Source organism: Vigna unguiculata, chromosome 8, assembly GCF_004118075.2.
Source record: "Vigna unguiculata cultivar IT97K-499-35 chromosome 8, ASM411807v1, whole genome shotgun sequence".
Classification (NCBI taxonomy): Eukaryota; Viridiplantae; Streptophyta; class Magnoliopsida; order Fabales; family Fabaceae; genus Vigna; species Vigna unguiculata.
The window spans coordinates 12,114,740-12,130,220 of record NC_040286.1 but is presented as its reverse complement, the minus strand read 5'-3'; the positions used below and the strand labels follow the sequence as shown (position 1 = coordinate 12,130,220).

General features: G+C 35.7%; 1 protein-coding gene across 1 annotated transcript; it reads left to right on the top strand.

Moving 5' to 3' along the window:
- Positions 1-47: 47 nt before the first annotated feature.
- LOC114194057 (rust resistance kinase Lr10-like) lies at positions 48-2,192 on the top strand. The gene is made up of 2 exons (XM_028084101.1): positions 48-665; positions 807-2,192. Exons 1-2 carry the CDS (start codon positions 80-82, stop codon positions 1,895-1,897), a joined length of 1,677 nt encoding a protein of 558 aa, XP_027939902.1. The 5' UTR covers positions 48-79; the 3' UTR covers positions 1,898-2,192.
- Positions 2,193-15,481: the final 13,289 nt, after the last annotated feature.

Genomic DNA, 15,481 nt, shown 5'->3' with positions numbered 1-15,481 from the left:
TCATAACGAGTGCGATGAGAATTTGTCTTGTGGGCCGGGCGAACCCCTTATTAGATTTCCCTTCCAACTGGTGAAGGAGATGGAGCAGCCATGCACTTATCCCCGTCTTTGTTTTTCTTGTACTGAAAAAACTCAGACCATGCTTCTGCTTCCTACCATCAAACTCCAAGTCGTTTACATAAACTACCAATTTCAGGAAATTTTCTTTTCTGACCCGGAAAACTGCTTTTCCAACAAGTTTATGCAAATCATCAACTTTGTTCAGAGTTACCAATTTGAATCACCACCATTTGATGAACCGCACGGTAACTTGAGCTTCTTCAACTGTACTTCAGCTAGGCATCCCATAAAGCGCTACCCCGGAGACTCATATTCCCAAGACACGGTCTCCTGTCCGATTTTCATTTCTAATCCTTATGATAGTGTCCTGGAAATGGATATAACATCCTGTACCAAGATGTTCCACATCCCTTCGCCAATCCGTTTCCCCGAGTCTAAATACTTGCGTTTGATATGGCCCAAACCAAATTGTTCTGAGTGCGAAGAAAAAGGCAAGAGATGTAAATGGAAGTCCAACAACAACGACACAGAAGGAGATATCGAATGTTTTGAATGCACACGGAAAATAATTCACGTTCCTAAATCTCTTATTTTTGCTATTTCAGGTCAGATCAGAGACTCTTGCACGTTCGCTTTTTAATATTGTTTTGTTCCTATTTCCTACAAATATTTGAAACAAAGACTGAAATAAATAAGCAAATCTTTCTTTTTTCTTTTCTTAATGAAGTCTCCAACTGCTATTGTAGGTTCCATCTTTTTGGGGCTGCTGGTCATTGCTGTCTTTAAGGGCATTCTCTATTTTAGGAAAAAGCAAGAAGACCAAGAAAGGGTGGACAAGTTCTTAGAGGATTACAGAGCAGAAAAGCCTGCAAGATTCACCTATGCTGACCTTAAAAGAATCACCAATGGCTTTAAGGAAAACCTCGGAGAAGGAGCTCATGGGGCTGTCTTCAGAGGAAAACTTTCCAGTGAGATTCAAGTGGCTGTGAAGATCCTCAACAATACAGATGTTGAAGGGAAAGAGTTCATCAATGAAGTGGGCATTATGGGCAAAATCCATCACATCAACGTGGTGCGTTTGCTTGGCTTCTGTGCAGAAGGATTCCATCGTGCTCTTGTCTACAATTTCTTTCCAAACGGTTCCTTACAGAGCTTCATATTTCCACCAGAAGACCAGGACCATTTCCTTGGCTGGGAGACGCTTCAACACATTGCTCTCGGTATAGCTAAAGGGATTGAGTATCTTCATCAAGGTTGCAACCATCCAATTATTCACTTTGACATCAATCCTCACAATGTGTTACTTGACGACAACTTCACTCCAAAAATATCTGATTTTGGCTTAGCCAAATTGTGTTCCAAGAATCCCAGCGTGGTGTCTATGACAGCTGCTAGGGGAACCTTGGGATACATTGCACCCGAAGTCTTCTCCAGAAACTTTGGGAACGTGTCTTACAAATCTGATATTTACAGTTATGGAATGTTGTTGTTAGAAATGGTTGGAGGGAGGAAGAATGTGGACATGTCTTCTCCAGAAGATTTCAATGTTTTATACCCGGATTGGATCCATAACCTGGTTGATGGAGATATGCATATCCATGTTGAGGATGAAGGTGATGTTAAGATTGCAAAGAAACTAGCAATTATTGGGCTTTGGTGCATTCAGTGGCAGCCAGGGAATCGTCCATCCATAAAATCTGTGATACACATGCTAGAAACTCAAGAGGAAAACCAGATTGCTGTGCCTCCTAATCCATTTCACTCAGCAACTTCCACTACAGTTAAGGGACCCACCTCCACAAGACGACCTTTGCATTTGGAAGTGATTGAAGAATGATTTACACCGGAAAAAATTATCTTCAATTTGTACAAAACTTATAGAAGATGGAGCAACCTACCTTGATGGAACAAACCTAATTACAAATAAAAATGAAAGTTTATGAGGCATTGAAGCAAACAAGTGATATAACAAAAAATATTAGTTGAACTGAATTATTCTTCTAAAGCTAGTTTGTTACTTTACTAGGGTTGCCTGGGTCTTTCTATTAGTATTGGTACTTTTACAGATTCAACTAGAGTAGGTGCTTTTACTATTTTTAATGTTGTTACCGATGTAATTTTTGCTGAGGCTATCACAACAATGATCCCTATTGAACTTTTCCATTTGAAATGATATAATTGATTATGGTTGGAATGTTACTGACCTGTTGTGGTTCAAGCTTTTTATTCCAACTTTGAGGTCCCTTGGAAGATAGTAGATGGAATATATACAACTCTATAAATTGTTTTATGGATTTTAGAACTTTTTATAGTTGATAATTTAGTTAATGTAGTTATTAATATACCATATTTGATTTTCTATGGTGAAATTCCTTATTCTTTTGTTTTCAGGAGATAGTTTAAGAAAAGCTTTCGATCGGAATATGACCGGTGAGTGTTGATATGTCAAGTTGAAATCACCCTAAGAAAACTTTTAAATACCGATAAATTTTAATCATTAATATTAATTATTAATTAGAGTAACTAATTTAGATATTAATTCATAAAAATAAAAATTATTGATTACTAAAATAGTTACTATTACGAATAAAAAATTATAATTAGTTACTAAATCGCTCTTTAAGATTAGTTATTATGATTTTAGCTACCAAAGAAATCTAGTCACTAAAAATTATTTATATAAATTTTAGTTACTAAAATGACTTAGTTTCTAACTTAGTTTCTAAATTGGTGTCTAATTAATTAGTAATCAATTTAGTACCAATTATAATTTTTTATTTATAATAGTAACTATTTTAGTAAACAATAATTTTTAATTTTGTAAATTAATATCTAAATTGGTCATTATAATAACTAACTATTTTTTATTTTTTAAATTAGATTTTAATTGAGATTTTTTTTTTGTTAATGAATAAAGACATTCATTGAGATGCAAGAGATATTTTTAATATATAAAAAATAGAAAAAGATTGAAGTACTTAATGAAAATAAACACACATAACTAAATATGTAATTCTAAGGGAACTATAGTTTATTTGAAAAACTTGAACTAAAAATGAAGTTTATGACGAGAGACAGAAGAAAATAAACTTCACTAGCCACACAACAATACAAACTTCGAGGATATACAAATATCTTGTTTGTTGACCTTTATTTGATAAATATTTTTTACACTATAAATTACGCATAGCATCTAAAACAACATTGTCGACGACCTACTTATCATACGAGTAATAATGATATGTGTGTGGAGACCCAACTTTCAGCCCTTAACTCCCTCCCCTCTCTTTGCCACTTACACCACTGAACTTCATTTACACTGCACTGCACATTTCCTCCCTTCCCTCTTCCTCTGCCTTCTCTCTACCAAAAGCTTGAACTCATTCTTCAATTGTTGCAGAGTCCAGACCTGAGGCTAGTCCAGGATCTTCTCTCTCAGCTACAATTCCCCCTCCTCCATGTAAGTTGTTCCTAACCATTTCATTTTTCCTTCAATTCGAAAATCTTAGAATCCCACCAGTGTAATAAGGGCTTTTGGCCTCGGTTATTTTCGTCATTCTGCCTCGGTTTTAGAACCGAGGCATATTGGGGTGAGGCCAAAAGGGGGTGCCTTTTGGCCTCGGTTGTCACCCGAGGCCATAAAAACACTTTTCTGCTTCGGTTGCAGACGGACTGGAGCCATAGATTCACAATATTTTTTTTTAATTAAAAATTTTGCAGAGCCTTTGGCCTCGGTTATGGTAAGAACCGAGGCCATATAGTCACATCTTCAACCCACTCGCCAGTTCTGCAAAACTGTATCCACTGGGATTTGCTTCTCAAAGAAGGTGTATGCGTAGTCCACCTTCTGTGCTACTGTTCCACCATTAACTTGGATCTCCATCAAATGTGTATCACCTTGTCTTCTCCCGCACTCGCCAGAAACCTCCCATCCAAACTTAACCTTATCGTCCAAATCGACCCCTCGTGCCCCTGAAGCTCCTGACACAGATGCAATGCCGACACCTCCTTCTGCGACCTCCAGCTCTGCCGCACTCACACCCACTGACTACTAGAACATTAGATCCAACCTACGGAACATAATGCTATTCACATTTAACATTGCCAAATGATACATTACAGTCAGGTGAATCTGCTGTAACGCGCATCCAACCGCTGCCACCGTGACCATCTCCATCTTGTTTCGCACCTCCACCAACGCGCATCCAACCTGCACACCACGGCGCAACTACCTCCCTGCCGTCCTCTTCGCCAGAAAATGCTGCAGCGCGCCACCACTGCAGAACCACCACACCTCCATCTTCTCGCCTCCGCATCTGCAGCAACAACGCGAACACTCCACCATCCTTCGCGCACGACCATAAACCAGAACAGATCCAGATCTTCACGCCCTTTATGTTCTTCAGAAACGCAACCCCTCTTCTCTTGCTCATCCTTAAACTCCTCGAAATGTATGACCTTGCAAGCTTCCCGGTCCACCAGAGCCACCGGCGACGGCTCGCGGAGACGGTGGCCAGAGCAGCGCAGTGGCAGCACAACGTGGTGGTGGTGGGTGGCTGAAGTAGCAGGTTGAGAGAGAGAGAGAAAGAGGAGAAATGCAGCGCAGGGAAGAAGAGGGGTTCGCCAATTTTGAACCCTAATTAAACTATATGGCCTCGGTTCAATTAATAACCGAGGCATATAGCGCTATTTGGCCCCAGTTCAGTGACACCCGAGGCCAAAGACGTAATGGGTAGTGGCATTTTTGAAATATCCAGCCACATTTTTGGCTTCGGGTCTATGGAACCGAAGCATATAACCCTCTTTTGGCACCGGTTTTTTTGAACCGAAGCATATAACCCTCTTTTGCTTCGGGTTTTCGGTGAACCGAGGCATAAAAGTTGCCTGGAATTGCAAAAATGCCACCGCGTCATTATATGCTTCGGTTCCTGGCCAACCGAGGCATATAAGACGAGGTAAAAAGCAAAATCTGCACTAGTGTCCCTTCCTGTTGTTGGGAACCCTCCTCATCTTAGAATCTGTAATTTCAGCTCATTGAGTGGTATAGCTGAAGCTCTTGGGTGGGAGGATCCTAATTAATTAGAAGGATATATATAGGTAAGGGAAGCTAACCCCTCTCCTCAAATTTGTATAGAAAATCCGTGGATGAGCTTGAATTATGTAATTAAGTGATGAATTCGTGTTTGTATTGCGTGTGTTGGTGAAAATTTACTTAATGATTGATGGAAACTGGTTTGTTGCATGTGGGAACAGGTGTATGACCTGGTATTTTCGCCTAGGCGAGTTACTCTCACCTGAGCGAAAGCATCAGGGGACGCACCTTTGTTCCTGCACGAAGTCTCGCCAAGGCGAGCTGGGGTCGCCTGAGCGAGATAACGACCTCGTCTGGGCGAACCAGCCTAGCCTGAGCGAGAGTTCGCCCAGGTTTTTCTTTTTGCCCTTGTTAGTGTCTCGCCTAGGCGAGAATGACTCGCCTGAGCGAGATAGCCCCTCGCCTAGGCTAGACTTTCTAGCCTGAGCGAGTGGTACTGCAATTGAAGTGCTTCAATTCTGTTTTCCTTAGTAAAATTGTATGTTTTAGAGCATTTTTGTGCAAATTAGACTCTGTATGATTGGAATGCTACCAGTGATGAATTGAATGATTTAATTGGATGAATGTAAGTATGGAGAGATGAAGTTTGAATGGAATTTCAAGGGAAATCCAAGTAGAAATTGTAGTGTGTGTAAGGATGTAAGGAATCTATAATGGTTGGTATCCTGAAACTCCAATAATCGTTCAAGCTCAGATAGAGTAGAATGGATTATGTCGTGAGGAGTAGCAGGAGGTCCTCGTCGTCGGACTCGATCAAGTCTTAGACGTGGAGGGGACTTACCCTGGGAACGGTCGGGTGAATACCCCATGTGTCCAGACTCTGCAGAGTCTGGGAACCGTTACAGGTGCAGGCCACCAAGAGCTCCAACGTCACTTACACAATCCGGATATCGAGTCTAGGATTTTTGATTGAATTACATGCTATAAATGACATCTTAAATTGCGAAATGTGTTGATATTTGTTTCTTTCAGTTAGCTTACCCTTCTTGTTGTGTGTCTGCTTTTGCATATTACCCCTTTGCAATGATCACCTATGTTTGGTGGGAGCAGAGCTGAAACCAGATGGAGACGTTTCCTCTTGAGCAGAAGTTGGAGTTTGGCAAGGAGTGCCACCATAGTTAGACTTTTACTGTACATTTTGAGGTCTTGAATGTAGTCTAGCATCCCTTCTACCCACTCTTACCTAATGTATATGAGTTCATAGATGTATCAGTATGGAGGACTGTACTAGATATGTTTATTCTACGTCTGTATGTTTGCTCCTACTATCTGCTATGTTTGATCATAATATAATGTTTTATTTGATAGTATGGAAAACTATTAAATGGGATGTTACAATGTGTCCATTAAACAATTTTCTCTTAATAACTTTCATCATAAGTTCATAATTTCCAGAAAAACCTCTTCTTTTATTTTACTTTTATGAATTTTGGCGGACTCAGCTTTACACACTCTTTGTCAATGTATTTAATTTCTTAACTTATTTATTTCTCTTTATTAAAAATCTTGGCAACTATTGTTGATAAATGGACCACAAATACTTTTTTCTACATTGATGTTAAGTTTGTTTAATGGTTTTATTTTTAAGCAATATAAATATTCTTTTACCAAATGACCGGAATTATATATATTGGGAAATGTGCTTAGGTTTAAAGATAAATATAGTCTAGGAAGTTGAAATTTGCTTATAATTAAGTTCCCCAATATTTTTGGGTATTGCTAATCAGTGCCCTAAGGATACTGGTTAAGGATAGTTAATATACACGAAATTTTACAAAAGTACATAATTAAGTGTGATATTAATTAAAATCTGATCTAACAATTATTAATGCAATTTTATTTTAATTAAAGGACAAAAATATCCATAAGTGATGTACATATGTATTTAATAATTTATTTAATATTTATTAATAAAATAAATGTATTTTAATGTTTAAATATAATTAAACATAAAAAAGTTGAAATTAACAAAAAAATCAGGAAAAAAAAATAGTGTTGAACATCTAAAATTATAAAAAAAAAATAATTAAAGTATCAATTTTGAGTAGAGACTTTAAAAATTCTAAAGTCCTAATTGTATCAAAAACATATTGTCTAAAAATTAAAAGGATATTTTTGTCTTTAAAAAAGATGTAATATGCATTTATACTATTTTAATTAATGTATTTAATTATTTCAGTTTTCAATGTAAAAACTATAGTACCAATGCACATTAATGATTCCTTAACCAGTGTCCTTAGGGCACTGGTTAGCATTCTCCTTTTGTTTATATTGAAACTAAATAGAGAGCACTTATAAGTCTTTGTGTTTCGTGGAACAAAGTTATGTTATTTCTTGGATCAAACTTTTGTTATTGTCACATGCTATTAATTAGCCTCGGCTTTACTTTTCTGCGTTATTACGCGTAGAAGATAAAGCACAACGTGAATTGGACTCGTGTGGCTGTGAATTTCGAAGAATTTGATAAGGTCGTGTTGTTGACTCTCATTGCATAATTGTTTGGGGGAGTTAATCCTTGGCACTTAATATGCACGGACCTTGACATTGATAGAATTAAATGTATAGTTTTCTATATTATGACAGGCACCTTCTAAAGATTTTAAACATAAAGATAGACACTAGTGCAGAAAAGAGATTATGTCGCGGTTATTTTGACTTTTTCGCTTCGGTTTTACACCCGAGGCATATGCTGGCGAGGTAAAAAGAGACATGTTTATGCCTCGGTTATGAACCGAGGCATATGCAAGGGTTACTGCCTCGGTTCTAGAGGGAACCGAGGCCTAATGTGCATCGCAGATTTAAAAAAAAAAAGTATTTTCTGACCCAATAACAGCATCACACATAGCCATGATCCTTGTACACACACCTACACCAATCACAGTGTGCCACATCATCATCTTCAACCTTCTCCCAAATCAGAAACCCTAGCCACCATTCAAACCCTAAATGCCGCCAATGTGTCATGACCACCATCTTCGACCACCGCATCACGCCGGAACAACTTCACGACGCCTTCATTCATCTCGGCAGCGATGCAGAACACCCTTTCTTCACTATCATATCTGAACGGAAACATCCCACGACTAACCATCGTGAGCTAAATCGCGACTTCGACACACACATCGACGTTCAAAACCCATAGAAGAGTCTTACGATTTGAAAAATGAAAAGCACATACCTACAAGCGAGATTGAATGACGACAATGGAGGCGGTTTACCTCTGCGATGACAATAGTGGAGGAGGCTCGCGTGACGGAGGAGGCTCGTTCAACGGCAGACCGGTGGTGGAGAGACGAAACTGCTACTACGTGGAAGAAGGAACCTTTGCGATCTGGAACAATGGCGTTCGGAAATGAAAGAGAGAAAAATGGCTGCTGCTCCACGCGAAGAAGATGAACAGTGGCACGATTTATTTTAAACCCTAAGAAGGCTTATTGCCTCGGTTGATTTTAAACCGAGGCATAAACATCTATATGCCTCGGTTAGATGTGACCCGAGGCGTATTCCACTTGAAAAGCAATCAAATATGCCTCGGTTAAAATAGACCCGAGGCATAAACATCTATCTGCCTCAGTTAGAATTGACCCGAGGCATAAAAGTCTGCCACCAATTTAAAAATATCAATGTAGCGGAAAAAATAAAAATTTTAGGGGGTTTATGCCTCGGTTCTAAATACAACCGAGGCATAAAAGTTTGAAAAAATTACAAAAGTGCCACCGCGTCTTTATATGCCTCGTTTGGAAGTGAACCGAGGCATATAGGGCGCTGTAAAAAACCCATTATGCACTAGTGAGAATTTCATTTGATATCTCCAGAAGAAAACTATTACAGTTAATTCATCTTAAGAGTTTAAATGTCATCATTATCTTTGTATAAAATTAATCAAAATAGTAAAATCCAACAATATGCAAAAGTACTTAAAAAAAGGTTATCTTGTATTTCTTTTAGTTACTTAGTTAGTTACTACAGTTATAGAAAAAAGTTGATTTTGTTCCAATAAAGATGGGTTCAATTGGTTTTAAAATATTTTTTACTCAAACTTAACTTCAAAACTTATTTCAGACTTCACCGAACCCAATTGATGTAAAGAAAAACAATAAAATATGATAAAAAAAGTGTAACGTCCCATTTAAATAATGACATAGTTAAATGAAACATCACACAAAATAATATATAAAGAGCATTGCATAGGAGTGGAAATATTACTCCTTACATTAATCCAACATAATTAGGAAGGAAAACTAAGGCACACCATGATGGCAATACAAAACAGGATAAAAGTTCAACATTACTTAAAATAAATGCCCAAAAACACAAGGCAATACATGGGCTACGGCCCTAAAAGAGAACTCAGAAAGAAACAAGATTCTGAACCAAGACGAGCTAAGCAGGAACCACCTCCATCACCTGATGACCACGGGGAGTTCTCGCATCTGCCCACATCAATAAAATTGATGATCATCCCAAAAAGAGAAAACCACACATAGAACATACAAACAAACAAACAGAAAGGGTAAGCTAGAGTGGAAAAATGTTTTATCATAATATGGAACATACAATTTAAAAGTCATGAGCACATAAATCAACCAAACATATAATGACCGACAAGCAAAACACTAAGACTCAAGGACACGATTATCCGGATACATATAATCAGTTGGATTCATCGGATGCTTGCACTTGTGGTGACCTCTACTACTCTGCAGAGCTATTGTCAATGGGTTTCACCCTACCACTCACAAGGTTAGCCTTCAAACATCTAAGGCCATTATCCTGCCAAAGACTATAGGGCCTCCTACTACTCTCATCACTTGAGTCAGTATGCTCTACGTGAGACTATATGACTCTTTAAAGTGTCAGGATGCAATCCTAACTTGAATCCTTACTAAATTATATAATGAGGCACCACCATGAAATCCCGTGGAATTACGTCCTAACCATGAGGCACCACCATGAACTCCCACTAACAGGGGTCATGGAATTACGTCTTGACCAATGAGGCACCACTACAAAACCATCGTGGAATTACATCTTGACCAATAAGGCACCACCATGAGATCTCACCTAGAGATTCATGGAATTTCGTCCTAAACCACACCAAGATCATGTCTCACCAACTAAGTATAAAGTTATCATGCATACCAATTCCATGCCAATATTTATAATCAACCAGATCATGCCAAACTCATCAATTCCAAACCATAAAACATTGAATACATGCAAAATCACCCAATTCATACTTTAATAAAGTAATCTAACCAGGCATGTGACCATCACTCAAGAACAGAGAAGAAAACAGCACATGAGCACGTTCTCGCCGAATTCTCGCTCAGGCTAAAAGGCCTCGCTCAAGCGAGCTCCTTTCGCCTAGGCGAGAGCTCGAAAAGAGGAACAGTGGTGCTCTTGCATTCTCTCGCTTAGGCGAGACCTCCTCGCCTGAGCGAGATGGCTTCTCGCTCAAGATTGGAGCTCGTTGCTTGAGCGACAGTTCGCGCAAGCACCTAGGAGAGCTCCTGATACTTTTGCTTAGGCGAGACCCACTCGCTTGGGCAAGAATATTAGATTTTCTCCAGTTCACGCAGGCCAACACACAGATTTTCTCCAGTTCACGCAGGCCAACACACAGTTCGCCAAGCACAATACATATTCATAACATGCTAAACATCATATAATCACCAAAAACACGGAACAAAGTTGAAAAACAGAAAATATACATTAAAAGTGTGAAACCCTAGCTTCCCTTACCTGGAAAAGCTGCTGTGAGAGGTTTTAGGTACAAGTAGAGAAGCACCGCAGCTCCTAGGACAATTTAGCGAGCTAGAAAATAGTGGAAATAGATTTAAAAAATGGTTACCCAAAGTGAACCTTAGTTGGAATCACGACAACAGAGTTAGAAAAGAGAAATGTATTAGATGAGGAACAACTTACATGGAGAAGAAATGGTTTTGAGCTAGCTTGACCAAAGTTGGGACCAAACACTAGCAGAGCACTACGTTCTCAGTTGTGAGAGGAAGGAGAGGAACAGGTTTTTGAAAGTGGTAGAAAGTGAGAGTGTTAGGCTGGTTTAGGGGCTTTGGATACCCTATGGGCCAGCCTTAGGCCCAACTGATTAGGGTAGGCCCTTAAACATTAGGGTTGAAAAAAGTGGGTCTTACAAAAAAGGGCTAAACACAAACATTTATACGGTTTGGGATCATCATTAATCCTATGTCCATTCTATGCATTTCCATCAAGAAAAAATTGGTTTAACTAACAACAATAAGAGTTTGTACAAATCATAATGCAGTTACAACACTCTCCTAGAGGATACCCTCAATCTTGCACTGAATTCAAGGAGGGTTTATAACCTATCCACTTGACTCCCTTTAAGAGAATATTGGTCTCTATCCACTCTTTGACTTGGGCTTGGTGCATTCAGTGGCACAAAGGAACCTTCCATCCATAAGAAACTATAATGAGATAAAAGAAATTGTTAACCAGTAGAGCATTTTGTTTGATTCAATGTTGATCGGTAACCAAGAGCCACAACCAGAAAGAAGGAGTTGGTACAATGAGATTATTTTTTGTTGGCTCTTGTGGTAAGTTGAGAATGAAACTTGAGTAGCTAAAAGTTAAGAGAACAATTTTCCATAGCCTTCAAGAGGAAGATATTCAAACTCGGAAGGTTTTGTGTTGGAGGATTAGGAGAATTATATGTAGACTAAAGAAAGTAGTTAAATGGACTAAAAAATATCATAGACTATGGTATAAGTGGTCTTATTGGTTTATTATCTCCTAAGGGTATTGTAGAAGGCCTTTTACAATCCTTTGTCTCCTTTGTCTACCTATTACTTTACATACATGACATGTTGATTGCATCTCGATATCGAACTAAGATTAGTGTTAGGAATAGTCCAAGTATGAGTCAAAAGTCTCACGTTGGGAATAGTTCAAGTGTGAGTCAAAAGTTTCATACTGGATAAAGTAGACAAAATTAAACACTATATAAGAATAAAGACTCACAATACTATTTCCTTAAGGTTTTGAGTTTTTTTTTTCCGATAAAGAATAAAATATGCACTAACCCTTTTAAAAAAAAAATTGTTAAGACATACATTCTTTTAGTTAAAAATGATGTCAAATGTCTTGTGTATAAAACTAATCTCATATATATATATATATATATATATATATATATATATATATATATATATATATATATAATCACAATTTCTTGGTCAATGATTATAATCAAATCATATGAAAAAAATATAACCCATCTAGAAGGTTGAAATCACGTGAATTTGAAATATAGGATATGTGCATAATGGAGATGCTATCAAGATAGAGATAATGAACGAGTAATAAAGTAATACAACGGATAACGAATAAAATTAATGTCTCAACAAAGATTAAATATATTAACTTTATTATTAAAAAAGTATTGTACGAAATTAATTACAACATAATTTTGCATAAAAAAATTAATAATAAAATTACATAAAAAAAATTATTTTTAAATTTATTTTAGGTCTCTCAAATTCTTAACATAGTGGATCAACACTCATATCCGACATGACATGTTTTCATCTATAAGAGAGATATACTTTTACTAAATTATCCTAAAATTATGTTTAAGGGAAATTTACTTGTTGGCATTTATAACAGAGAGATAGATACTTTTACTAAATTATCCTAAAATTGTGTTTACGGAAAATATACTTAAGTATAAAGATAGTTATAGTTGAGGATGTTGAAATTTGCTTATGATATTTAAATTCATCATTTTTTTTTTGTATATTTTGAAATAAAAGAGAGAATACTTATCGGTCTTTATGTGTTTCTTGGAACAGACTTCAGTTACTTCTTGGAACAAACTTTTGTCATTGTCACATGTAGTATTCATTAGCCTTTGGCTTGACTTTTCTTCGTTATTACGCGTAGAAGATAAATGACAACCTGAACAGGAATTTAACTCACTATACCAAGCTTCCATCACACAGTTGGGGGCATGAATTTCGAAGAATTTGATAAGGTCGTGTTGTGTATGGCTATCATTGAATTATTGTTTTGGGAAGACAATTCTTCGCACCTACTTAAGCAACTTCATTTTTTCCTTTAAAAAAGCTGTCTGAAAACGCAGACTTTGACTCCAGATAAACCATAATTCTCTGTATACTTTCTGCAATTGATTGTTAAAGTACAAAATATAAATTAAAATTTTTAGCATGAATTTATATCTGTATCTTTTCTATAAAGGATTTGAACTCATCGTAATATTCACATGAGTCATATAATTAAATTATTTATCAATAAGTTCTAACAAAACACATTCAATAGTTGCATTTGTGAAAGACAAATTTCATACAGGCCCAAATCCAATTGTATCTATTACCTGCGGGTACTAATTATCCGTCACGGATTTTATCCGCAGATATCCGCAGACGCGGATTTTTTTGCCATCCCTATATGTACCATACATGCACATGGAAGAACGACTTTCATTTGTTGTATGAAGTCATTAGAGTATTTATGTTAAAAGTGGATATATGAATAATGACCGAAATTGCAAGTAACAAATGACTTGCATTTTATGTTATTGATATGCGGTAAATATTATGTAACAGTAAAATGCAAACCCATATTTAACATAAACATAGGCTAGTAGTAACAAAATAACAGAAACAAAGAAATCCCTAAAGGCCACGATATCTTCGTAACTACTAGATATTATTCTAAAACAGAAATTGCAACGTCTTCACTTTCCCTCCTTACAATAAATGCTTTGAAGTAATTAGCTTATATCAGTCATCCCAAAAGCTTATGAAAAACATCAATCTTCAATAGCTTGGTGTAATATCTGCCACTTGCTCTGGACTCTTGTAATGAAGTAGTCACTTTTACTCAAAAACAACGATTTTTTTCTTAAGATTTCAATATTTTTTATTATTAATATTTTTCTATTAAATTAATTATACAATTATTTAAGAAAAAAGATCTCAATTTTCTTTTTACTAATATAACCCTATTAAGTTAATTATAAAATTATGTTTAAAAAAAGTCTCAAAAAAATATTTTATCACTAATATAACTCTATTAAAGTAATTATAAGTTTTTGTTTGAGAATAAAATTCAATTAAATTATTATTAGTGTCTGTTAACTTTTATTGGTATTAAAAATGATAATTAATGAGTTAAAAGATTATAATTTTGTTTACGAAGAAAAGAGTTAGTTTTTTTTTTTATCTTTTTATCTCTCTTATGACTTCTTTTGTCTCTCCTTACTTTATTCTCTTTTAAGAGTTTTTTTTTTAGTTTTGGCATATTACATTCCTTGAATCTCATATTGCTTGTGTTTACCAATTTTTCCATCGTCATTATTTTTGGTTAGTATGTTTTTTCTTTCTATTTCTATTGTATTGTTGTTTTTATCTTCTTTTGGATTTGTATTAGAACTAGAAATTTGTTTCGTTTGCTCAATTTTTTTTTTCAGTACTTTTTGATTTATGAGTTTTGATAGTTTTTTTTGCATATATCTTAAAGAGGAACTGTAATTCTTCTATGAAATTATTAGTTAGATTAGGAGTTAGTCTTTTGATGAATAATAGATTAATTGGAGTATAATTAAAAGTTAGGTTTGTTGTAGAAAGATAATCCAAGTTTAGGAAAAAAAGACTTACTATCAAGTTGAAAAGAACCTAAGTTTCGTGAAAAAAGTATTAGATGCAAAAAAAAAACAATTTGATGAAAATATTATGAATGAAATCGTAAAATCTCTTCAATAATCAATTAGAATTGATTACATTTTATATATTGTAGACAAAACAATCACCACACTTTAAGGTAGATTTGAACAATTTAAAATATATGAATATATTTTTGTTTTTTATTTAGTGTTAAAAATTAAAGTCACTGGATTGTACAATTTTGAATGAAAAATTGCTTAAATCTTTCAAACAAGATAAATTGTTGGATATTGATGGATTTGATTTATATTCATAATTAAATATCTTAAGAGAAATTATACGTTTAGAAAATGATAAATCATCTGACATTCTTAACTATATAAAAAGAATGAATTATTTTCCAATTGTACATACTATAAAATAATATTAATAATTTCAATGTCAATTGCGTCAGGCAAAATAAATTTCTCAAACACAATAAGAGTACTTATTTATCATTTGACGAAGAAGACAATAAGAATATACATTTATATTTCAAAATCCAACATGATCAAATGAAACAATTTATTGCTTTTTCTTTCACGGATAATACCATAGTTATGGAGAAAGAAACAACCTTGCTCAGATTAAGTATGGAAACCCAAAATGGATGCTAGTTGATTAT